This window comes from Xenopus tropicalis, chromosome 1 (genome assembly GCF_000004195.4).
Source record: "Xenopus tropicalis strain Nigerian chromosome 1, UCB_Xtro_10.0, whole genome shotgun sequence".
Lineage (NCBI taxonomy): Eukaryota > Metazoa > Chordata > Amphibia > Anura > Pipidae > Xenopus > Xenopus tropicalis.
The window spans coordinates 71,908,287-71,933,290 of NC_030677.2; the positions used below are offsets into that span (position 1 = coordinate 71,908,287).

Here is a 25,004-nt window from a genome sequence, read left to right on the forward strand (position 1 = left end):
CGCTCCTCCCCACCATCTTGCCCACTAGTGTGTACCCAGTGTAAGGGGGAGGGGGGTTAGCATCGGAGTAAGAACTTGTGACCGGGGTGGGAGACCCCCAGGTGATGGAATGGTGAAGGCTGTGCAATATTGTGTTGGTAGGAAAGTTGCAGCAAAACTAAGCAGAGATAAAATGCAGCATTACTGTACACAGGACAGACAACTGACACATTTCTACTTTTATTTCTTTTATTCTTCTCAGCTCTATTTCTTAGTTAGAAAGCATGCTTGTATTTTGCATTTTGCTTGCATGAGTCCTGTGGAATAGCAGAGGAGGGGCTGGCAAAATCCATCATCCTGACTGAATGTACAACAGCTTAAACATTTCTAGGAGGAATCCAGCATTGCAAGCAGAAAGAAGATAGCACAGGAAATCTTGTCAGGGGTGGCAGCCAAGAGAGTAGGTTTTGGTTGGCCTGGAGGCACACTTAGGTTAAGTGACTTAACACCTATGTTACTAGGGTAACATTAACATTTAGATGATAGTTTAGATTTAGTGATAGGCATTGTATTGTATAACAAAACAGTTTTAGATAAATCAATACTCAAATTCATTTATTCCTTTCAACCCTGGCTCCATGTCTTTTCCATCACACAGGGCCCCCAGTCCCTACTTGTGTTATCCTTATGTAAATCTGCAACTGTATAAACTTACATGAAACAACAGGACAGCTTCAACTTTGTTTTCTTCTTTTGCTTGAACTACAGTAAATCCTTCAACAAAAAAAGCCTTTGCTTTTCCTTTGTATTATTAAATCACACTTATACTGTATAACAAACAGTTCTAATGTCCATTGAATCAACAAACCTTACTTTTGTGGAGGTGGTTATTTATGCACCTAAGGAGTGGACAAACCGTGACAGAAAGTCTATGGGCAAAACAACATGTTATGTTTGGGAAAACTTTTCGAAAAAAATAACTGTGAGTGCAAGTGCTAAAGCACTATGGTAAGCAAAATTGTGCTCCTTAGCGCTGATTTAAAAAGTACTTGCAGGGAACAACTAGTAGGTAAAGGGCTCCTTTGCACCTGTCAGGGCTTGCATGTCTAAATGATAACTACATCTCCCTAAACTACAGGGCCGGAACTAGGGGTAGGCAGAAGAGGCACCTGCCTAGGGAGCAATGGTGGAGGGGCGCCAGGCAGGTACCTCTTCTTTCTCCTCCCCTTAGTTCCTGGTACTTTCCCCCATTACTGCAATCACCCCGGTGACCTGTGTGTGCGCATCGTGCTCTGGTGGGTTTACCCTTAGGTCAGGTCACTTAGGGTTAAAATTTTTCCAATGACTGCGGGTTCAGGTTGCGTGCAGGTCAGACTGGGGAAGTACACTCTTCCTCTGTTTCTGAAGTTTTCTTGCAACCTAAGGCAGGTCCTACAATGGCAGCATTTTGCAGGTTAGGGTTGGGTGTGGGTTGAGTTCTTCCTGTCCCGCACATCAATGCTGTAGGACTGTAGTACAGCACAGAAAAGGGTGTTCTCATTTTTGTCTTCTTTTTGTTTGTTTTATAGATTTCTAGCAATAGAAAGAATAGAGAGATCACCCAACAGGATGTGCAGAATTCAGATCAAGTGCATGAATGATGTGACCTGCTCCTGCAGCTGTCATCAGTCTATAAACAGAAGTTAACCACCCAGTTCAGAGAGCATGTAGTTTGAACAGTGGAAACTGAAAACTGATGCATTTTCCATCAAATGAGGCATCATTAAAATCTTGGGAGTTTGGTTTGAAGAAGAGGGTGCCTACCCCAAAGTGCTGGGATGAAAAAATGACAAAAGTATACAAACATTTGGATTCTTAGAGATGTAATTACCAAATATTGGCAGCACAATGTGATTCTTACCCTGGCAACTATCAGCAGAGCCATGACAGGGACAATGCTTCACTGGGGATCCAAAAGGAACGTATTTAAGAGGGCAGCGACTTTCAAGCAGCCACTCACAGGCAAACATGAGGAGTCCCTGCATCTATGGAACATTGATTCTTACAGACAAGGACTTTGGAAGCAGCTCACTTTCTTACTTTTATCCCCTATCTCTTTGGCAGATCTTAGACTGGGAAAAATGGAACAGCTCCTACCCTTAAAGCCAGGGCTGCCATCAGGAGGGGGGGAGAGGGGGTACTGGTGTGCCAGGCCCGGTAAATTCTGCTTGTGAAGGGGCCCCAGCCCTGTTGCAAAAGTTATGCAATGTGCTTAAATTATGCATAAAGTTATGGCAACTTATGTAACTTCCACAAAAATTTAACATAACCTGCCTAGAAACTTAAGAAACTCGCGAATCAAGTAAAATACAATGCAGAGAAACTTGAGTGGGTGGGCAGGGGGCAAACTTCACTGACCACCAATGAATTAAAAATTTATGGTAAATTCCACTGCCCCAATGAACTGACTCGCTAATCGGGTGGAACAAAGGCTTTTGATCAGGCGCCGTTGAAGTATCAGAGCAAAAGCACGTGTTTAGGGCTGAATCATCAGATAGGGGTAGAATTGCTATTATTTCTACCTCCATATCTGACGATTCAGCCCTGAACGTCAGTGGAGGGTATGAACGAACCAATGGCTGCAATTGTAACGTGTATGGCCACCTTAACCCTTAGGACTTGCATGCATGCCCATAACTTGTGCACATACAGGCACAGTACCCCTTGCATTATGGAGAAAAATAACTCCGGGGCACCTTTTTGGGAACTGCCCCTCTGTGCAGGCCCTGTAAGATGGAACATGTAGTCAGTGGCTGAGTGCTGAGGAACTTAATACTTTATGAACTGTTCCCCAGCACCCATACAGCAGGAGCAATCTAAAAGGCCTTACGTCTTATGTACAGCATTATGGGTACATTGAGGGAATTTTGTCATTCACCAGGAATCATTTATAAGGAGAGAAAGAGTGTCCACTCACAGGCTTATCCATAGCTTGCGTAGGAACTACAACATCAAAGAGGTCCTGAGGAAAAAAAGGACTAACTCCCCTTTTACTTTCTCATCCTTCCCTTATCATTATTATTTATACCATTTATATAAACTAAAGCTGATCGTGATTCTTAAGCACATTTTTTTGTCAGAATATGCAACCGGATGACCTAAAGTTAATGTTGAACTACAACTCCCAAATCACATGTCAATTAAACTGGCATGTGTTTTAAATTGGTGGGTCTTTGTGCCAAACAATTTTATGGCTGTTGCACAGAAAAGAAAAATCGAGATGTATCACATAGCTTCCACATATTTTTCCCATAAATATCCAAGAAATAAAGTTCTATTTGTTTGTTGCTTGAAAGCTGATAAACTGTGCAGGTTTAGTACAAAAAGTGTCAGTAACTGAATGTATGTGAGGCAGAACAGTGTCTTTGGTTACATTTTTGGACTTGCAAAACTTTTCCCAGATTTCTATTAGATTGGTGAGGTGGGCAGGTAGGGGAAGAACTTTAAATATCAGTAAAGAAGTGTTGGGCCATTCACACTGGCTGTTAGCAGATCCCAGCCATGATAGTTCCCCTTTAAAGGGTTTAAATCAAAGACCTGCTTTAATCTCATAAATGTAAATGCATTAATAGATATCCAGTCCAGCCCGGCTCCATTCTGTTACTTCTCCTCCACACATGGTTGCTGTTGGGGGGGGGTGTGGCCTCGTGGCATACAACAGTAAAACAACTTTCTCTCTATTCTGTCACTTACAGATTTCTCAGTCACTGAAGCAGACCAGGGAGCCAGGTATTCTGAAGGCTGGGGGTGGGGAGCCTGCTTAAAAAAAATTGGGCATAACTCTTTTTTTAGTCTTAACATTTTCAGTACTAAAGGACTGTTTTCAAAATAGTCCCCCTTTAATGTTACACAGGATGCTGCTGTAATACAGACATAGAAAGTCCTGGTCACCCTATGGGCAATTTGTAACTGAATATAAAAGCAGCCTGGAAAAAAAACCTTGTGAAAAAAAGATTGCTGTCGAGCAGCTGTGCTGAGCTGCCTGTGAGGCAGGGATGCTATATTCCTCATATTCCTGATAGTGCCCTGCCCATAAGCACATAAAACTGCAACAAGCAAGGATGGAGAAGGACTGGTAGCCCAGGCAGCTGTTGTAGCAGGCAACAGGTAACCCCAGCCCTAGTAACTGCAGCATTTTGCCTTAGGGGAATTATTCACCATGCACATTTGGCAAGGAATCCTTCACTAGTGTGTGACTGTCTGACGAGACTTTTAGGAGGGTATCTGAACCATCCCTATTGTCAGCAAGTGCTGGGGAGTTTCATGCTTTGTCACTACTGAATGTGGGCGGAGGAAATAACCGATTGTGGAAACCTATAAAAAGAAGGGAGCTGAGATCATAAAAGAGCGAAGAGAAAAGGGGGAAGCCAAGAAGAGGCAGCAGAAACACATGGAGTGTGTGAGCTCTGAGCTGCTTGGAAGGCAAAGCAGGGGCAGGCTGTGGGCATTTCCACTACCTTCTTGGGCAGCTCTCCCTTACTGAATGGAAGCACTCACCTGGCTCCCTCTGCTAAGGCACCTGGGTTCACCTTACTTATATTTACTTTTTAGGGCAGAGGGCTAACCTGACTGGACTGTGGTTATTTCACCATCTGTTTCATTGAGCAAATAGATGTATCACACAAAGTTTTATCTGCAACTTGGGATATGTTTAAACTGTACACCTTGAAGGAGCTAAGAAGATTGACTTGCTTATGGACTTCTGAACTTGCTTGTTTTATTCATCTGTTCTCCCCATGGTCCTCAAACATCATTAAAGGGAGAGAGCAATAACTTTAGCTGTGCAGTGTTTGGGCACTGGGGCATCTGTTTTGGACTTGTGAGAGCTGCCAAATAGATCTGCTCTTTGACTTTTCCTGAGTGCTGAGATGAACATGGTTTTGCTGGGGATGAATGGGGAGTGCTGTTGCCTGCTACCTTTACTGGCTGCGGTGCTGATGGTGGAAAGTTCCCAGTTAGATGTATCCAGCTCAAAGATGAATGCCATCAAGTCAGTCCTGCTGGTGCAGACTCCCACAGCAGCCACCAACAAGTCTGAAAGTATCCATCACGGAGTCTCACACAAGAAAGGGAAGAGCAATGGCCAGGTAAGGGGGGGAATTTCTAAATATAAATATGCATATTTATATAACACTACTTGAGCATGCAGCACTGTACAGTAGAGCATTACATTAAAAGAACAGATGGGGTCAATACAGTAATAAAATATAAATAAATGCAAAATACAGTTACATTCAGCATTAAGGCTAGTTGTTAAAGTGCCAAGACGAAGGTCCCTTCCCCATAGAGCTTACAATCTAAGTGGGTGGGTTACTTACAGACACACAAAAACATGAACTGTGCTCTCTCTCCTGAGCATGAATTCACAGTATTTCAGTATTATTTATGTATGCTAAGCAACTCCATATGGCCCGTTTGACTATAAGCTCACCAGCAGACCAGTTACCGTTACTTATGTGGGTATCACATTGTTTGTGATATATTGCTTTCCCTAATTACAGTATCAAGTACATTACAGGACAAGGGACTAAAATGCTGGAGTTTACGGGGGGGGGGGGGAGTTTACTCACTTGAAAGTTCTTGAAATGCTGAAGGAACTGAGGAAGTAGATGGTATCCACATACATTTACTATGCTTTATATTCACTGTTCTCTACAAGATGATGCTAGTTGCAATATGTACTTTTGCCATAATCACTGTATAGGCATAGTGGGTCTGATTTAGTGATATAGGTGCTAAATTTCACCAGTGCAGTGACCCATAGCACTATGTTTTAGTTCCTAAATTTTATCAGACAAACGCTTGCTATGTGTAACTGCACTAGTGCAATTTACCACATCTGTTAGTAAATGAGCCCCATCATGTTTAGGAAATCTATAGTGATGCCAATATTTGAAACTCTAGAGAAGAAATATCCAAAGTTTCCCCCCTCCAAATCCCCAGTTATCAGGGATTGTAAAGAATTTCAGTTCATCTGCATGGAGAGCTATATATTGCCCTCCTGGATTTTTACAGCCAAATGCTGGAGACTCAGTGGCAGATGTAAAACTTTATATATTTTGAGTTGTTGTTATAAACTGCTAATGTTCCACAAGAAAAAATGTCATAAACAGCAACAAGCGTCCCCTTTCCGCTGGATAATATTCTACAGAAGACAGCCATACTTAAGGGTAACACCAAGAACACATGTGCGGTTATTTTACCTAAGTGTGCAGTATTTTGCTATGTCTATTTGCCTACAGTAGCTCGGTTTGAAAGAAAAAAAAAAATCCCACGTGTCTAAAGTTGGGAAGCATGTTGAATTCGAGCCTTCTGTTTTAAATTGACTGTGAGAAATATTCATCAACGCCCCTGAATATTGTTAGTGTTGGCAACATTATGTTCATGCAGGTAACTTTTCTTATGATATCAGGTTTAAAGGTCATTGTTTTGGAAGCCTTTACAAAGCTGCTCTTTGTGGGGGAAGAAATATTGCACCAGCATGGAACGGAGATAATTAATAACTCCCTACATCTGTCTAAGAGAAGTTCATATATGCATATTTTTTTCCTAAATTCTTTAAGGGTCAACGTCTGTAAAGTGGTACTATGGGACAGTAATAATGATGTTACCAGTGCACTCTTTCTGTAATTTGCACCTGCAGAACAACATGGGCTGTTTCACAATTTACATTTGTGGTTTCTGAAAGATATTTGAGACACATCTGTGGTCTTTAGAACTTATTTCTTGGGTTACAACATCTACAGGTTTTTTTTTTTAGCAAACGTTGACTAGAATTCTGTACACTCCATAGAGCGTAGAATGCAATGTAAACTGACTGACTAACAAGGGATAACTAGGAAAGGTATATGTCACTGGAAAGCCCAAGACCTCTATTCCAAGCATAACATACATTACAAAAATATTCAACCTTAAATTCCAGTTTCACGTTTATTTTTAGTAATTATTTATTTTATGTTTATTTTTAGTAAAGGCAACCATTCTAAGCCAAAATGGAAACCATTAAGACAAAAAAGGATTAGACTCACTGTATTTTTTAATATTTTAAGTAAAATAAGTAAATACAAGCACAGATTATTCTGCACAGATAGCATGATTTATTCTTATATTTGTATTAATATGTTTGAAAGCTGCCATACTGATTCTTTGGACACATTACCTACAATTGCTACAATGCTCAATAGCATAGTAGAACTAAGTACCTGTTGGACATATGATTCTTACATTTGTAAAATAAAATCTTAGATCAAATCTGCTGTTTCAAAACCCATAACAGGTTGGTATATAAAGTGAAGCCATTTAGGTACAAAGTGAATTTTATATTTTTTCCATCAGTCAGATGATATTTCATATAAATTGAACAGACCATTTGTTTTTGGTGAATATTGATTAGTCCCATTGCTGCAGCATGACTTTAGTTTTGCCTTGATAACTATAGCCAACATATATATGGACACTTATAGCAATGGCATCTACCACTTGGTAAAATAAGGTTGAGAAGAAGCTTGCAATATGCCCAGAATCTTTCATGGATATGTACCTGAGCAGCAGTCATCTATGGGGAAGGCATGAACTGAGGATTTATAACATATAGGTTCCATAAATCAGCCCGAATGTAAAGAGCATGAACCAGACAGGAGAAAAAAGTACATTCTCAGGGTGAACTATAAAGTGTACTACACAACCTCTGCATTTAGCTGATTAAGTCGGTACATATTGTATTTATATACCACACATTAAAGCTGGAAACCTCTTTAAAAGGTCCCATCTGGCAAACAGGTACAGAACAGCCCAGAAGGGCAAGTAACAGATTGTTGGTTAACCCATTCAGCAAAGTAAGGCCTGAGTGTTTGCATGTTATTAAAGCTATTGAAAAGAAACAGTATTTTTTTAAGGTTTCTAATTGTGTTTGGAGAATTCAGTGATTCTTTGTTTTATATAATTTGTAAGAGCAATGCTTTCTTTAAATATGCAATGTTTTGGTATAGGCTACATGATTAGTTTTAACTTCCTTATATGTTTTCATAGACATTTATTCCAAACATTCAGAATATTGTCCATCAGCAAGACTCGCAGAGAGGGAATTTATATCATCAACTCTTCCAAATCCTAGACAGAATTTTTCCAGCACCCCATCTTATCACACTGAACATCTGGCTTCTATTAACTCGTCGAGGTAGTTTTTCAAATCTGAGCTCCTTTGCAATACTGATGGGAAGATACGTTTCTAATATAATTGGGGGGGAAAGCACCATAATTTCAGCTTAAGTTAATGATTGGCCTTAGTTACCTGATATAGTGAGGGAACAGGAACATTTGTTCTTTTCTCTAAATAAATCAACAATAATTGTATTATTGCGACCTATAAGAGAAAGGAGAGAAGACATAGATCTCTGGTTGGTGACAGTGTTAATTTGCAGAAACACATTACTTAGACATATGGATGCATACTGTATTATTTGTCCTATTCACCATTAAATGCTAATTTGTTGCTTTATTGCCCTTGCCAATAGCTTCTGATCACTAACACCTTTCTCCATGGCCAGTTATTTCTGTGCAATTATTCTGCTTCAGAATTTGGCAAGAATAACTCCTACTGACATTTAAGAATTTGTGTTTTGCTTTTGGGATTGCCTGAATGCAGGATTCAGTTTAGAATTAGGCTGACTTCCAGCAAATTAAGGTTCAGATATGCTTTGGTATTTGGCCAAATCTTTTGTGGAAGATTTGGTCAAATCCAAAAATGATCGATTCATATCTGAGCAACCTCACAATATCTAGATGTGATATAAAACTACATTGCCTTTCTTAATGGTTTACCCATTTCCTAACTCTAGGCTCATATTGATATATGCACATATAACCTTTTTAAACATTTTGCAAAATACATATTCGTAGTGCCTGCATTCATTGCCTTTTCTATACCCAAAACATAATTCAACAAAAAAAAAATTATTTTTCTTTGCTTGGACCATGAAATATTTTCCAAGGCTGCAAACATTACACAGGTAATTTGTATAATTTCACTTTAAGTAGGATTATTTGTAGAAATGGATGCATGTTTACTATTGAAATATAATCTCTCTGCTTGTTCATTGTTGCTAATGTATCTATAGCACAGTCCAAATGTCTTATTAGAAAATCTTTACAGTATTCATATAAATCCCTTTTGAAATAAAGACATATAATACTGTCAGATTCACGTGTGTGTTTAATGTTAGATGCAAAATTATTGTATAATTATATCAGTTGTGACCAAGTATAGGTTTAGAACATTTAGACTTAAAGTCTATGCCTTGAGTGTATGGGGGTTTAGAACATTTAGACTTAAAGTCTATGCCTTGATTGTATGGGCGTAGTTTACTGCCTGAAGGGCATGGTGCAGAGCATAAAATATGGGCTCAGTCTACTGTGGTGAATTGCAGAGGTCTATGTGTTGTGATCCCCCATGAATGCAGGGTTGTCTGTGGCACTGTATTCATGAGGGGTGGGCAGGGGGAGACCCGTAAGCAGACGCAGGCTGCAACAGGGTGCCTTGCACCCACCAGTACTTCGTTCAGAGTGAGAAAAGGCCTGAGATGGAAGCGCCCTTTAAATCAACACTAATGGGCATGCTTTTATACTCCTCAGTGCTCTTGCTCTTCTGTCCAGGGTGTAGGTAAATAAACCCCTCATGTCTGTTAGGCACTGCATACAGCATAGTATGGGCCCTACCCTAAGACATTGCTCAAAATTTCAACATCATGTCATTTCCATTTGATGTATTTTGGTTGGCCATCAGGTCAGAGACCTATGTGCATTTAAGAAACCCTGCTGCATCCATCAAGGTGTCTATGAAAGAATCCAGTTCCAAAGTAATTTCCTTTTATTTGGAATATAGTGATAAGAGTGGCAAAAGGGCTGCTGAAAGAGCAATTGCAGCGATGTCATTTTCAAAAGATTTTAGGGTTTTTTTCTGCATTTGGTTTTCACTGTCAGCTCCACCTTGTGGTAGAATCCAGAATGTATTGATAAATTAGCAAGTTGAGACTTTGTTTATGGGTATATTTATAAAGACATTGCAAAAAGCGGTCAGTTTCTGTTTGGTGTATGAGAAGCATCAAACTTTTCTGTCTTTATGGCACAGTAGTAGCTGTATGTAGAAAATGTGTACAAACCAGTATAGTTGGCAAAATTGCGTAACTTGCGTATCTTACACAACTTTACTAACTAAGCCAGTTTATAAGGAAATATTACACTCACAGCTTTTTGGCTCTATTGTTTTTAAGAAACTATTTATAGTCCAGGGCTATTTATAGTCCAGAGCTATTACATACAAATTACAAAAACTTTGTAAATGTAAATCTTCAATTCTTTTATGCCAAATTGTAAGTGGAAAATTAGCATAAACATAAAAGGGATATTGCCTAATGAAAGAATTCTAAGCAATGTTCCAATACATTCATTGAAATCTTTTATTGGCTTAAAAGTTTTTAATTGTAATTGCACTGAAAGTAAGATTTTTCTGTCCCTGTCTGCACAGCTGGGTCTGTTTCTTGAAACAATGTAGTAGAAATCAGCCTTGCATGCATCTTTACTGGCCTATCAGCTGGTTGCTGCTACATTGTTTTAAAAGTCAAAACCAGCAGGAGACAGAACAAAAAGGGACATACCAGTGCTGCTGTAAATAGCAGTTATATTCACAGAGCCATTGAAAATGTGTAATTATATATTGGAAAGTTGCCTACAATTAGGATTTCTTTTCATTAGGCAATGTACTTTGGGGTTTATGTGTTCCTTAAATGTTCAAGTTTATGAATATAACCCCAAATAAGCAAAAGTAAATATAAAAGCACATTATAAAGAAAAGGAATCAGATTGGGCCAAATATATTTTCTCGAGGACAAAAATACAGATCAATGTGTATCTATGGCTAAATAACGTTATCCAGCTGTATTTATCAAGTTATTTTTTTTCTTTATTTGTCCATGTAATGAATTATGGAGAAACATGAAAAGAAACACTAAACTTGTTATTGTTAGAATAGCAAAACAGTTAAATGGTAGGTAAATTACTTGAAAAGTCTGTACCCATGTATTTATTTAATTATATTTGACTTGAAGTGCAGGTAATTAAAGAATGTCTATGGCCATTAATGGATCAATGGATATAATTAGTTCTAATTTGCGAATTATAAGTGAATTAAGGTACTGTGATTTTTCCTCTGACCACACTGTCTTAATTAAAAGTAAGGTCAAATATTTTTTCACTCATCGTTATATGTTATAGAAGGATCGTTGAGTTCTAGGAAGAGGTCTGCTTTTCTTTATCCTTGGTATATTTTTTGAAGTTTACGTGACAGGATTCAAGGAGCATTTTCCTGTAAGTTTTCACATTTTCCCAGTTAGAGATTTAAAAAAAAAAGAAGAAATAAGGTTTTTTTTTGCTGCAGCTGCCGATGAAAATATTGGGAGGGGACGAAATAATATATTAATTGTTCTCCTTCTTCAAATGTCACTGCAGTTGAGGCAGAGTCCCAGGAGACGCTTGTTTCCGCCAAACATTTAGACTGTCGTTTTCCTTGATATAAATATATCAGTGAGAACCAAATAGAGAAGTGACATTTAAAACTATCAGGATCAGGTATTTTTCTTCAGGGCTAACAAGAAAAAAGGAACCTTTGGGAAAAAAGGAAATCTCAGAGGTGTTCAGGTGTAAAACATGATTTTGCCAGTGATGAAAAGGCAAAGGGATAGATTTCTCTGAGGCAGACATTATTCACACCTTGAATGCAGTCTTATCCTGGGGACTTTAGACGCTGAAGCCCATTTAGAAATGCTTCAATAGGAGACCTTGACTGGCATCCAGCAGGCAACATGAAGCACACTGACCAAGTGCAGCTCAATGGAACATAATATATCGCATAAAGAAAGGAATGCAGTACGTAAAGAGACACTTCCTCAAGTACAAAAAAAAAAAAACGACACCCAAGTGAAAAAACAAATATGTTGCTCGTTCCACATCAGGAAGCCATCTTTCCACAGCCTCAAACATAAAAACAGTCATTTGGCCTTATTTTACACCAAGGTTTGCTCTGACCTCTCAGTTCCCTAGTGGGACTGCATCACTGATCATCATGAGAGGCAAAGCAATAAAATACTGTACGTTGGAGCATTGCAGAATTTTTTTAATATGGATTTTTGCTTCTCTTTAAAGGCAGATAAGCCATTTTCAGCAAATGTTTCAAGCCAAGGAGAAGACAATGTCCTCACCAGTAGCTTTCATTCTTATACAGCTCTATTATCTGTATGTAGCATTGATTATTCAATAAACATTGAGTTTATTACTTACTTTGGGTCTTAAATTGCACTGTAGGGGCAATGGCCCATGGGGAGATTAGTAGCCGAGATTAACCACAGCCAACTAATCTCCCCAAAATGACTTTCCACCAGCAATAAAGTAAATCTTAAAGTCATGTGAAGTTTCCTGCAGTTACTGACAGCTACTGATCTGGGATTTTATTTTCTAACTTGTAATAGACCAGTTAAGACTAATTGCTGATTTGTAACTAGATTAGTAAAAATAAGCTTGACCAAGGAAGAGCAGAGGCTGGTGTCTTAACAAGGAATCACCCTGTGCCATACCTGCTTCCATATCCATGGGCCAACACGTACAATATTGAATCATTGCTAGGGGCATTCTCCCTGCCATGCTCAGATGATAAGTGAATAGTCTTGCACAGCAGAGATAACTGCCTTTGAACACAGATCTGACCTCATTAGATGTGGATGTAAATGCTCTGCACTGCTGTTTATAGTATTTTCCTAATACAGATAATGCAGGCCATTATTAAGATGTGGTTTTTACAACTGTGTGAGCCTGCTGTTGTTGACACACAGATTTTAGGGGAAACCGTGAACACCTGTTTGACGTGTGCAGCTGAACTTATCTAAGATTTATTATCCCCTCAATTGCTCGTAAGATCATAAAAACAAAATTGTGTAACAATCACACATCTGTTAGGAAGCAAAAGGAGGGGACATAGCAAGAGGGATTTTAGGCATACACCATTGTCTGAATTGATTCATTGCTGGAAAGAGTGGCTCAGGGAAGTATTTAAGGGATGTAGATAAAGGCAGTTGGTAATTCCCATTGTGTGTGAGATTAAGTTAGAGACTCCATTGTAAATCAAATGTTACTTTTGCCAGTAGATTCAGCTTCACTAAATATAGAAATTCTGATGCAGTCCACTTTACTGGGCCATATTGTAGGTATTTTAATATCCATGACCCTGTTTTCATTTGATTTTAGTCTGTCCTGCTAATCATATCTGATGCATTTGAAAGAGCTGCAAACATGTCTAGCCAACAGCCATGTTAGCGTGTGTAGATTTATATGACGATTGGGTTAGCTATAATTTTTAATTTTATTTCAGGAAAATCGATTTACTTATATTTTATCCTTCACCAACAGGGTTAAGTATTACCAAATAAGGCTATGTTTTTTGTAACATATTTATTGAAATGTTATCCAGTCATAAGTTCATTTTTATCTATATTTACAATGCAGTGTTAAATATCTGAAGCCTATGTATACACAAAATAAATCAACTCAGTGCTCAAATAGAAAGAAAAATGTAAGAAATATGTTTATTCCATGAAGAAAATCTCAACTGCAAAACAACAAGCTTCTGTGAGAGTATTAGTTATTATTATATCTGGAATCACAGATAAGAAAATATGGCTTTCAGATGACTCTTAGGGGGTCTCAGCAAGTGTCTCCCTAAGGCTTGTACATGTACTAGCACAACTGATATAGCCCCAAACTATACAACAAGTTGTTGAGCACACAGACAGTTCTATATGCTCAAACATTATTTATTGGGAGTAAAAGGGGCGCCTGCTGTTTATTGACTGACTAATATTTCCAGTACTGGGATAACTTTAGGGCATAAGCCTAGGATTTTTATTTTGCACTTTTTGTATATGTAAACTATTTTTTGAACAGTGCTATTTCAATTTTTGTTTGTATTTCTAATTATTATTGTTTTGATACCAATCACAGTTATTTAGAGTCTTGTATTCTCCCTATTGCATCTCCTTGTCTAAAAGTCACTGAACTATTATCCATAGAATCAGGTCAGTCTGTGTAATAACTTTTATGTCAACTCAGGAATAATAGGGTTAACTGTTTTCTTCACCTGCGGGCAAGCAAGCTACCCTTTCATGTTTCTCCTCCAGCCTTACTAAAGCCCATAATCTGTCTTACAAACATTTTCATTTCCTTCCTTCTTTTCATTTATTCAACATTTATGAGAGCTAATACTGGTAAGGGGGACCTTAGGGTTAGTAAGTTGCAAAAGGCATGTGAAAGGCATGCTTGTGTGCTACGATGGCAGCAAGTTATTTATTCCTGTCGCTGCTGGATGGACAAATATAAGAATAGCTGCCCGGCAGACTTTGGAGAAGGAAAAGTATACATTGTGTTGATTTTTGGGTTTCTAAAAACAACTTATTATAACAATAACACCTTATTATAGCACCTAAGTAAAGCTAGAAGTGGAACATGAGGGTAATTTTGTAAAGATACATTAGAAAAATGCTTAAAATAGTATTATGGAACAAATGCAAACCACATTCCTTGACATGATATGCTATTTTAAATAAACTGTTTGACTCGGCTATCATACCAAAAACAGAGTCCCAATCTGTAAGCCTCATTCCATACTTTTTCAAAATATATTTGTAGCAAATTGATGAAATGACTTTGGCCTGTTGTCACACAGGTATTTATAATCAAGCCTGTCACAACAATGGTGGGCAGTGACCTGTGGTAGCATTGGCTACAAAGATATATCTTGTAAAACAGAAGTACTAATATTACTTTACTACTACCAGTCATGCCAAACTGACTTCAGTTCTACCGTATCTATTTATGTACTTTATGCATTTTTTCACATTTTCTTTTGTATTCCATCATATGAAGACACTAACTCATTACATTTTCAGAAGATAAACTTCTTAGCTCTCTAATTTGCTTAGAATCTACAAAGCTGACTCTAAAGGACCATGATGTCCTACAGCTCTATGATCCATACCAGGTAACAGGTGCATGGGTTAAAACATGATGTGGGCAATTTACTTTTTCAGATGTGTGTTTTATGAAGAATTAAACTGTTGTTCAGTACTGATTTGAAGTCATCTACATAAAACAGTGTGATACCATCAGGGACAGTATCTTGTATCAGTATCAATGGGAATAAAATTGTTATTGAGATAACTATAACTTAAATGCCCATTGTCCCCTGTCAGGCCAGGGGTTTAGGTTCACTAGGGCTACAGTGAAAGTGTTTTCAAAGTAGATCAGAAAAATACAATTACTGAAGTATTTCTGCAATATTCGTACAGGTATGGGATCCCTTATCTGGAAACCCGTTATCCAGAAAGCTCAGAATAACGGAAAGCCCGTCTCCCATAGACTCCATTTAAATCAAATAATTCAGAATTTTAAAACTGATTTCCTTTTTCTCTGTAGTAATAAAACAGTACCTTGTAACTGATCCCAACTAGGATATAATTAATCCTTATTGGATGCAAAACAATCCTATTTGGTTTAATTAATGTTTTATTGCTTTTTTAGTATACTTAAGGTATTGAGATCCAAATTACAGAAAGACCCCTTATCCAGAATACTCTTGGTCCTGAGCATTCTGGATAATGGGTCCTATACCTGTATTATGATTTATTGGTCTACTCTACAAGAACCTAGTCAGAAGGTGTGATTAATGTCCATCAGTAGCGTCTGCTACTCTCTGTAGTTACATTACTGATGTCCATCCTGATGGTTCTTGCTTTTTATGATTCTAAAGAAAATTAGAAAATCTTATGAATCTTAATAAAATACATTCTGTTGATAAATATGCATCAGCAGAAATAATTTACTGGTTATCTGTTTAAAATCATAAAAGCAAACACTTATTTGTTCTGGGGGGTAAGCAATGGAGATTCAAGCCCTCAAAAGCATTTGCCTAAGATGGCTAGTCTTTAGATTAGCTGGGAGGCATAATTACTTACAATGGAATATACAGGTATATATATATGTGTGTATATATATATATATATATATATATATATATATATATATATATATTATTCATGGTTGCATGGTTGTTACACATTGGAATGCTATCACATTTCTGTAATGTTGCAGTGTGGGAGGAAGGTGTAACCTCTCAAAAAATGTATGTGGTGTCACCATGGGAATCCAAAAACAAACAACTCAAAGTACAAATATACACACTCTGATCAACATAATTAAGCATCCATAACATTCTTTTTGCAGTTACACATATTGTTTATTCTAGACATTCAAAATAATTTCTTGCATTTTTTTCTAATTGTAGGTGATGGCTCAAGTTGCCCTGTATTAGGTGTAGCTAAATTATTTCAATTTACCTTAATGTAAAAGCTGTGCAACCTGTCTATATATAGGGACATTCTGTTCCCTAGTATGTTAAGTAAATTTGTGTGGAATATTTAAGCTATAGAATTACTGGAGGGTTGTTTTAAGTAAATCTCTCTTTCACTCTCTTGATGTTACATAGTTAAGTTGGGTTAAAAAAAGATCAAAGTCCATCAAGTTCAACCTGTCCAAGCAAAACGCCAGCGCACCCACATAGACACATGCCAACTTACCTATACACTCACATACATAAACCATATATACCAACATCAATACTAATTTTAGATTTCAGTATAACAATAGCCTTGGATACTATGCTTGTTCAAGAAATTATCCAAGCCCATCTTAAAGGAAAACTATACCCCCAAACAATATAGGTCTCTATAAAAATATATTGCACAAATACATTTATATGTAAAATTCTGCTTCATCTAAATAAACCATTTTCATTAAAATGCACTTTTAGTAGTATGTGCCACTGGGTAATTCTAAATAGAAAACTGGCATTTTAAGAATTAAGGGCCGCCTCCTGCGATCATAGGATGCAAACAAGTGCACACAAACAAGCCAAGGCACACATACATGCTAGGCCCTATCAGCCAATTAATAGACTGAATTCTGTCTTTTGCTTCCACACTACTTCCTGTTACAGTTAGAGCTGCATTATTTCTGGCCATGTGATCTCTGAGGGAGCACACAGCCCATCACTTAATGGTGGATCAAGGCAAAGGATGTAAAAGGGCAATATTTATTGATATATTCCAGTTTGTGGAGATTCTGTAATAGGTCACTTAACATGATATAACAACAATCTGTTGCTTAAGTATTCATTCTGGGGGTATAGCTTTTCTTTAAAGGCATTAACAGAATCTGCCATCACATCTCTAGGAAGGGCATTCCCCAACCTCACTGCCCTCACTGTACAAACCACCTACGCTGCTTCAAATGAAAGCTCTCTTCCTCTGATCTAAAGGGGTGGCCTCTGGTGCCCTGGTCCTTTATATGGAAAAAAGAACACCCCCAATCTGTTTATAATCACCTCTACTTGTATAGAGTAATCATGTTGCCTTTTTCCAGAGAAAACAACCCCAACCTTGACTACCTCTTACATGCTAGCTAAACTGCCTCACATGCTGGAAAATTCTGCAGAAATAGAACTGAATAAAATCCTTCCCATCCTTTATTTCTATTCAGTTTTCTACTTTAGCTTCTAATATGAAACTGTAAATAGAGCGCTTAAAATAGATGAAAGGTTTTTTTATAGTGATACTGACACATAGGAGATAGTTATAGAAATGAGCTCCTGCCTCCTTGCAGCCCCCATATTTGCTACCTTTGGCACACCCCACAGTGCTTTCCCTATCTGTCTTAGGGTGGTATGGGAACTTTCCTTCCGGTTAGAGGTTATGTCCTTAAAATGTACAGAATGTTCCTAAAATACTGTGAAGAAACACTGCACTCTGGCACTCAACACAGATCATGTTGAACTTTATTCTCATTCCACAAATCTAGTTTTAGCATGTTACCCCCTGCAAACTCTACCAGAATGAACTCTCAAGTAAAATAGAAGATATTTCCATGAAATGAATATAAATCTGTTTTTTTTGGATTTGTTATCTGTTGACATTCATGCAGTCACCCTCAGATCCACTCATTTAATTGGAGTTATACAAACTTAATATTCAGGACATTGTTCAATGAGTTAAACAAAATGGAGGTAAAGGCATGTCTAAAAATAACGGCATTTAGAAAGAATGCAAACGTGTTAATGCATACATGTTTACATATAATGGTATTACTTGCCCTTTTACTGACACATCTTTTCTAATGCCAGACTAATAGCTATAGACTTGAATGCCCATTATTCTGTAGGACTTATATGGACAAGATTTCATCTACTTGCAAAGCCTTTATGAAAGCTGCAAACCAGGTTGCTGAATTGCTTTTTATTATTTTACTCTTCCTGGACTTGTCATCTGCTTTTGATATCTCTGACCATTTTATTATTGCTCAAATTTTCCACTCTGCTGGCATCTGTAATCAAGCAGCTTCCTGGCTTTCCTTCTACCTCTCTAATCAGCTGTGAAATGTCTCTTCTTCATCAGTTACTCATAGTGTTTGGTGCTTCAAGGCTCTTCCTAGGTGTCTCTCTGTTGTTCTGCAATTTGTTCTTTGTGTGACTTTAAGAACTATCTGTACTGTACATGTGTATGTTACACAAAGGTTTCGCTGTACTTCTTTGATAACAATGTGTTCTTATACCCTCTGCAAAGTGTTCCCCGTTTTAAAATAAATCAAAATGAAGCTAATCACATTCAGATGAAAACTTGTTTTCAGTCTGCTTCTCATGTGTTATGGTATCTTGAGGCAATAATTTCAAATCTGTCACTTCTTTCTCCATGTATCACCCAAATACATCCTTTTATCTGTTGGGCAATTAATACAACACATATGCAGACCGTTGTTTTAATCTGCCAGAAGTACAGGACTCATCTATTAACTGTACTTTATAATTTTACCACTCCAAGATTTCATCCTAAACCACCATCCCCCCACATGTCAGACATCTGCATCATTCCAGATTTACCCCCAGCCTGATATCTCCCAGATTTAACCTGCCTCTCACTTTCTCATGCTTCTACATTCCATTATAGCTCACCCCATTCAAGAACTGCCATGCTGTATCTTTCAAATCAGATTCAGTCTTACATCTTGAATGGTTGGACTGCCTGTGAGCCTAAATTAGATCTTGTGAATGTTGCACTGTGAGGTATAAGGGCTGATTCACTGAAATATGTGCAAGCCATTGCAAGCCATATTCACCAGTGCTTTTGCCATTGTCAACCAATCTGAAATTTATTTTAATCAGTCAACTACAATTTAGAAATTTAAAGTAAAGATATTATTGATGATGGCAATGGGTAACTGCACTAGTTCAGTTTAGTATTAATGTTAAATCAGCCCCATGATGGATAGTTTGGCAAAAAGTGAAATTCTGCTGACTACAAGTCAACATTTAAGACAAGGGTGCTTTCTCAGCTCTGCTGCCTATCAAGGAAATCACATGTTTTGTGCTTAATGGAACAGCAATATTCCCCTCCTAGAGTGTGTTCCTGTTAGTCCTTGTTTGGCCTACATATTGCACATGTGTTATTAACTGAATAGAAAGGAATGTCTGTTTGGCAAATACACAATTAGACCGGTAGGTAGGTAGATAGATTGATAGATGATTCATAGAATAAGATTAGCATAGCAGTGCTACAATTAGATGAATTACTTTCGGAATCCACTAGAGGGTGCACCCTAATTGACAATACTGTATTTAGCATGTGATGTGTGCTAAAACCAGCTGTTCTGATCTTCTTCCCATTACATCTTTTTGCTAGCCAAGCATGGAAAAGACCTTTAATTACAAGTGCCTTGATTTTGGTACAGCATGTTTTTTTATAATGAATCTGTGTACGGGATTATATTATCCCACAATTAAAATGATACAATACTTAATAGCCTAATGTTTTCTCTGACAAACTAAAATATGCCAAATGAGAAATCCCTATTTTGTGTGTTTTATGCAATAATACCTAAAATTAGTAGTTTATCTTGAGCAAATTGCTAGCTTGCACTAACTGTTTTCAATCAAAGATAAATTGCAATTTTGATGTCAATTCGGGAAGACTTGGGGGGGAAGAAGCTGTAAAAAAGTAAAACCTTAATTACTTGCCTTTTGCTTAGAAGTAAAAACATTTTAAAAGATAATAGTTATGGGAGAGAAATTCTGAACAAAGCACCAAGTACTTACCCCATTAAAACTGGTTCCATTTCATTGCATATTATGCTGGTGCCAGCGTGCATTCACATGCACAAGTGTAGAATGATTTGCTGTTTATGGTTTGCTGGAGGTGTTCCCTGTGTGCTTTGGGACATAATGCATGTCTGAATTTTGCTTCATTTTAAAGGGGTTGTTCACCTTTAAATTAACTTTTAGTATGATGTAGAGAGTGCTATTCTAAGACAATTTGTGATTGGTCTTGATTATTTATTATTTGTGCTCCAGTTTGGGGTTTTTGCAGCTATATGGTTGCTAGGGTCCAATTTAACCTAGCAACCAGGCAGTGGTTTGAAAGAGAGACTGAATCATAAACAGAGGAGGGCCTTAAAAGGAAGATAGGTAACAAAAAGTAACAATAACAATAAAATTGTAGCCTCACCGAGCAATAGTTTTTTGGCTACTGGGAAGCTGGAAAGAGTCAGAAGAAAAAGGCAAATAACTAAAAACCTATGAAAAATAAACAGGCCATTCTGTAACATACTAAAAGTTAACCTGAAGGTGAACCACCCCTTTAAAGAGTTGTACTGATGCTGTGTCCCCACTCAGCCAGTAGAATATTCTTCAAATAATACTTGCCAAATCCAGGCCATTTCATGCAGGTACAAATTATGGTGGTGAGTGCATACTGCCTTAATGGATAGAGATAGATGCCTATGGTGAACTCATATTAAGAAACTATTTCTCATTGAGCAAATGAGGCACAGGAATGTGGCAGTTCTTGCAGTGTCTCTGCTCTAATAGATAGAGGTTTATTACACAAATGTGTCTTTACAATCCAGCTTGTCTGTAACTACACACATATCTTTATATCTAGAGCCTCTAGAATACGGCCATCTAGAGATATTTTTAACATTTCAAATAGTGATGAGCGAATCTGTTCCATTTCACTTCGCTGAAAAATTTGCAAATCTTTCAAAAGATCAGCAAAACGGCGAAAATATTGTGCGGCTATTATTTTGTCGCACGTCTATTGTTTTGTCGCCCGCGGCTATTATTTCGTCACGCGGCTATTCTTTTGACGCCCGCGACTATTCTTTTTTAACGCCGGCGACAATTTTTCCGCGGCGAATTTTTTCATCCGTTTTACAAAACAATACGCCAATGGCGAAACGCGGAAATTCGCCGTGAATCCATGCCTGATGAAACATTTCCCCCATCACTAATTTCAAATATTATACTGATTTCCACACAATTAATCAGCATGTCTATTGAGTTCTGTGGGATTTCATTTCAAAATTTACTTTGGTTTTTAAAAATGGTTTTTGGTATTGCTTTTTCCTGTTCTAGAGCCAGTGATCTCAAACAGGTCTTATTACTAGGCACAGCCTTTCACCAGTTATGTTTTGCAGCGTTTCTTTTCTGAGGTTACTAATATTCATTTTTAGCACCATTTGTCACTTGCAGAAAGCACAAGGGTTTACAATTTCTTTCCAAGACTTCATTTGATTTTATTTCATGCCAAAATTCTGTCAGCTAGTTATTTGCATCCTAGATTTTGGTGCTGGTGTACTGGTGGTGATTGGGGAATAGGTGTTGGGGGCTACAATGGGGAGGGAATTAACCAATTATTGTGCAAAGCTTACAGTAGGGATGGACCAAATCAAAATCTGCACTATTAGCAATAGATTACAGGTGATGCATTTTGTAATTTGGATGCTGCTCAGATTTTGATATGGAAAGTAGGTTTTTTGAATGAGTACATTTTTTACCTAAATCTTGTTTGAAGAATTCATATTTGTCCAAATCCAAAAGTTCTGGATTTGGTTCATTCCTAGTTTACTTTTTACATCATTCTAACTAACTACCGTATATACTCGAGTATAAGCCGATCCGAATATAAGCCGAGGTACCTAATTTTACCTAAGAAAACTGGAAAAACTTATTGACTCGAGTATAAGCCTAGGGTGGGAAATGCAGCAGCTACTAATAAGTTTCAATAATCAAATAAATACCAATAAAATTAGGGGCATCAGTGGGGTATATGTTTTTACATATTTATTTCAAAGAAAAACAGTAAACTAGCTCTGTAAGCGGAGAAGTGGGTCAACAAAAACAATAGGCACTGGAGGGTCTGGTTACGGGCGGCCTAATTTGCACACAAAGGACAGAGGGTGCTAGTCTGGAGGGACCCATGGCACCCAACTCGAGTATAAGCCGAGGGTGACTTTTTCAGCGCATTTTGGGTGCTGAAAAACTAGGCTTATACTCGAGTATATACAGTAGTTATATTGCCAAGGTTTAAAAAGTAAAACAGAAAAGTGCAAGAAAAATGAATACCAGTATGTGAGAAAATGTTGTTTATGTAGCAAAGCATTTCTTTTTGCCATCTAGTATATCAGCTTTGTGTTTAAAATATTGATTAATGTCTATACAGCATTCCTAATTGACTCAATCAATGCCTTATTTTGGTTTCTCTTCATAAATAAATGCTATGAATTCCGCACCTGCCCATTTACAGATTCCACCCCAATAGAATATTTTTCTCCATCACTGGAATCTATCCAAAAGCAGCTGAAGTGTTTGTTTTTAGGATACCTTCTTTTCCTACACACCCTTCTGGCTACAAGCTGTGACAATATGCACAGCGAGATTGTGGTTAAAAATAAGGGGTTTGTTATGAAAGAAAAAGTGCAGTTACATCAATAATGTTGGTAAAACAGCGTGAGATGGAACGTTCTACATTGTATACAGCCCTTTAACAATCTTCTGTAAGCTAGATATACACTAGCTGTAGTTTATGTAAGGGATATACAGCCCAATTACAAATATTTACAACTTACAATATACCTATTTTAGCTGTACTGACGGGAGGGGGATAGGCTAAGAGTTAGCATGTGTTAAAGTTAAAAGTTAAACTTTCTTACCCCTGCTGTAGATACTGACATCTCCTACTGTGCATCTGTTATCATAACAATATTTAAAATCACCAAGTATGTTGTTGTTGCATTATAAAGATATAGATAAGTATGTACACATACAAAAAGTAAACCATATGTAGGATTTTCAGTATGTTTATAGAATACCAGTAGAGTACTCAATTTAGAATTGAGATACCATGCCCTGGACACCATACCTGCTCAGCAAGGTAAAGATCAGGATTTAAGGTTACAAATATGACTCTACTGTGTATGTCCGCTACTGGGACAGCTCATAGAATCTCTAGGGCATCAAGAAACATAGCTGCACTGAAGGAACAGTGCCCAGGGACAGTGGACATTTCCGTGAACAGGTTGCTAGCCTTGAAACGAAGGTTAGCAAGGCCACAATGCAGGAAAACCATTGCATTTATTATGGGAAATTACATCGATTATTAGCCTTAATATGATACAGGAGACATTAAGGGGGTATTTATTAAGTGCAAAAACAAAACCTTCAATGTAAAAATTCTCCATTTAAAAGCTTGCAATTGGTGTCAATTGGAGTTGTCCTAGGCAAAGCCAAGTTTATGAGTTGTATTTGTACTTGTATTCAAGTTTCAAACTTAAAAATTTGAGGTTTTTTTTCATTGCACGAGTTTAGCGTTAGGGAACATTCAATTTGGAAATTTAATTGATTCAGAAAAACAAAATCAAATTCACAAATTCAGATATTGATAAATAAGCCCCTAATAGTGCAATATATAGAGTTATTGTTCAGAGATGGGAAACTTGTTTTATTTGATTGGAAAGGTTTTGTATATGAAATTAAATAGGAAAGAATGTTTTATAATGGCAAGTTTGCTCTGATTTCATTGATGTGGTGGTATAGGAAGTAAATATCATTGGGGAATAAATAATATTGTTCTAAATATGAGTAAAGCGAACATCTCCTCAATACGCTGTTATTGTTATATGTTTGTGTCTGAGCAGTTTCTATCTGCAAAATAATTTAAGAAAAGTGCAACTTTAATAGGCCTGTTGGGAGCAGTTTGGTTGTCTTTAGTTGTTGTTTTATGGGTCTCATCATATGTCTTTCTGCAGAGAGGTATGTTTATTGTACAATATTACTGCAAGTTGTCAGTTTTATTTAAAGTAATTTGTTTGTTTTCTTTAATGTTAGTTTTATAGCATTTCAAAGCTTGTTTCTGTTTATCATGTCTACTATGTGACAAGAAGAAGCAAGAAAACATGCATGAGAACTAAAGCTCTAGTATAAATGCATGCCAATTTCTCAATCTGCAGATTATAAAACTACCATTTAGTAAGGAAATATTACTTGTGTTGAATAAATGTGCATCCTCAAATTATGGACAGCAGTCTATATTCCACTATTCTTATAATAAAATGACTTTATTCACACAATTGGCACAGACCAGTATATAAATTTAAATTGATCTACATATGTGCCATTGATAATTCCACTATAGACCGCACCTTGATATGTAAAGCCAGTGTCGGACTGTGTTGCCAGGTTCCCACCAGAAAATCATAGACCAAGGGTAGAATATTTTTCCCATTACTACTATCTCCTTGCTTAACTTCTATATGTTTCTAGTATCTTTTCTTTTCATTTTATAATATTTTATTCCATCCATTTAGCCTTTTTGTTCCCATAAAAATATTAAAAAAAAACATGAAAGCAGGAGGGCCCACTGACACCTGGCCACACCAGGAGTTTTTCTGGTATACCAAAAGTCCAGTCCTACATTGAGTAAAGCTAACTGTGTAAATTAGAGAGAGAAAATATTGTAATATTTCTTTAGCTTTAGAAGAAAAAAGTGAAAAGCATACTTCTGATG

The 25,004-nt window shown here is 37.3% G+C and overlaps 1 protein-coding gene across 1 annotated transcript in view; it reads left to right on the top strand.

The window, feature by feature from the left end:
* The first annotated feature begins 3,725 nt into the window (after positions 1-3,725).
* The window catches only part of dkk2 (dickkopf WNT signaling pathway inhibitor 2), a 66,132-nt gene continuing 44,853 nt past the window's right edge, over positions 3,726-25,004 (top strand). Inside the window, exon 1 of the mRNA XM_002940290.5 lies at positions 3,726-5,105. Coding sequence (XP_002940336.1) covers positions 4,887-5,105 — 219 coding nt within the window. The 5' untranslated portion in view covers positions 3,726-4,886. The remainder of the gene's footprint in view (positions 5,106-25,004) is intronic.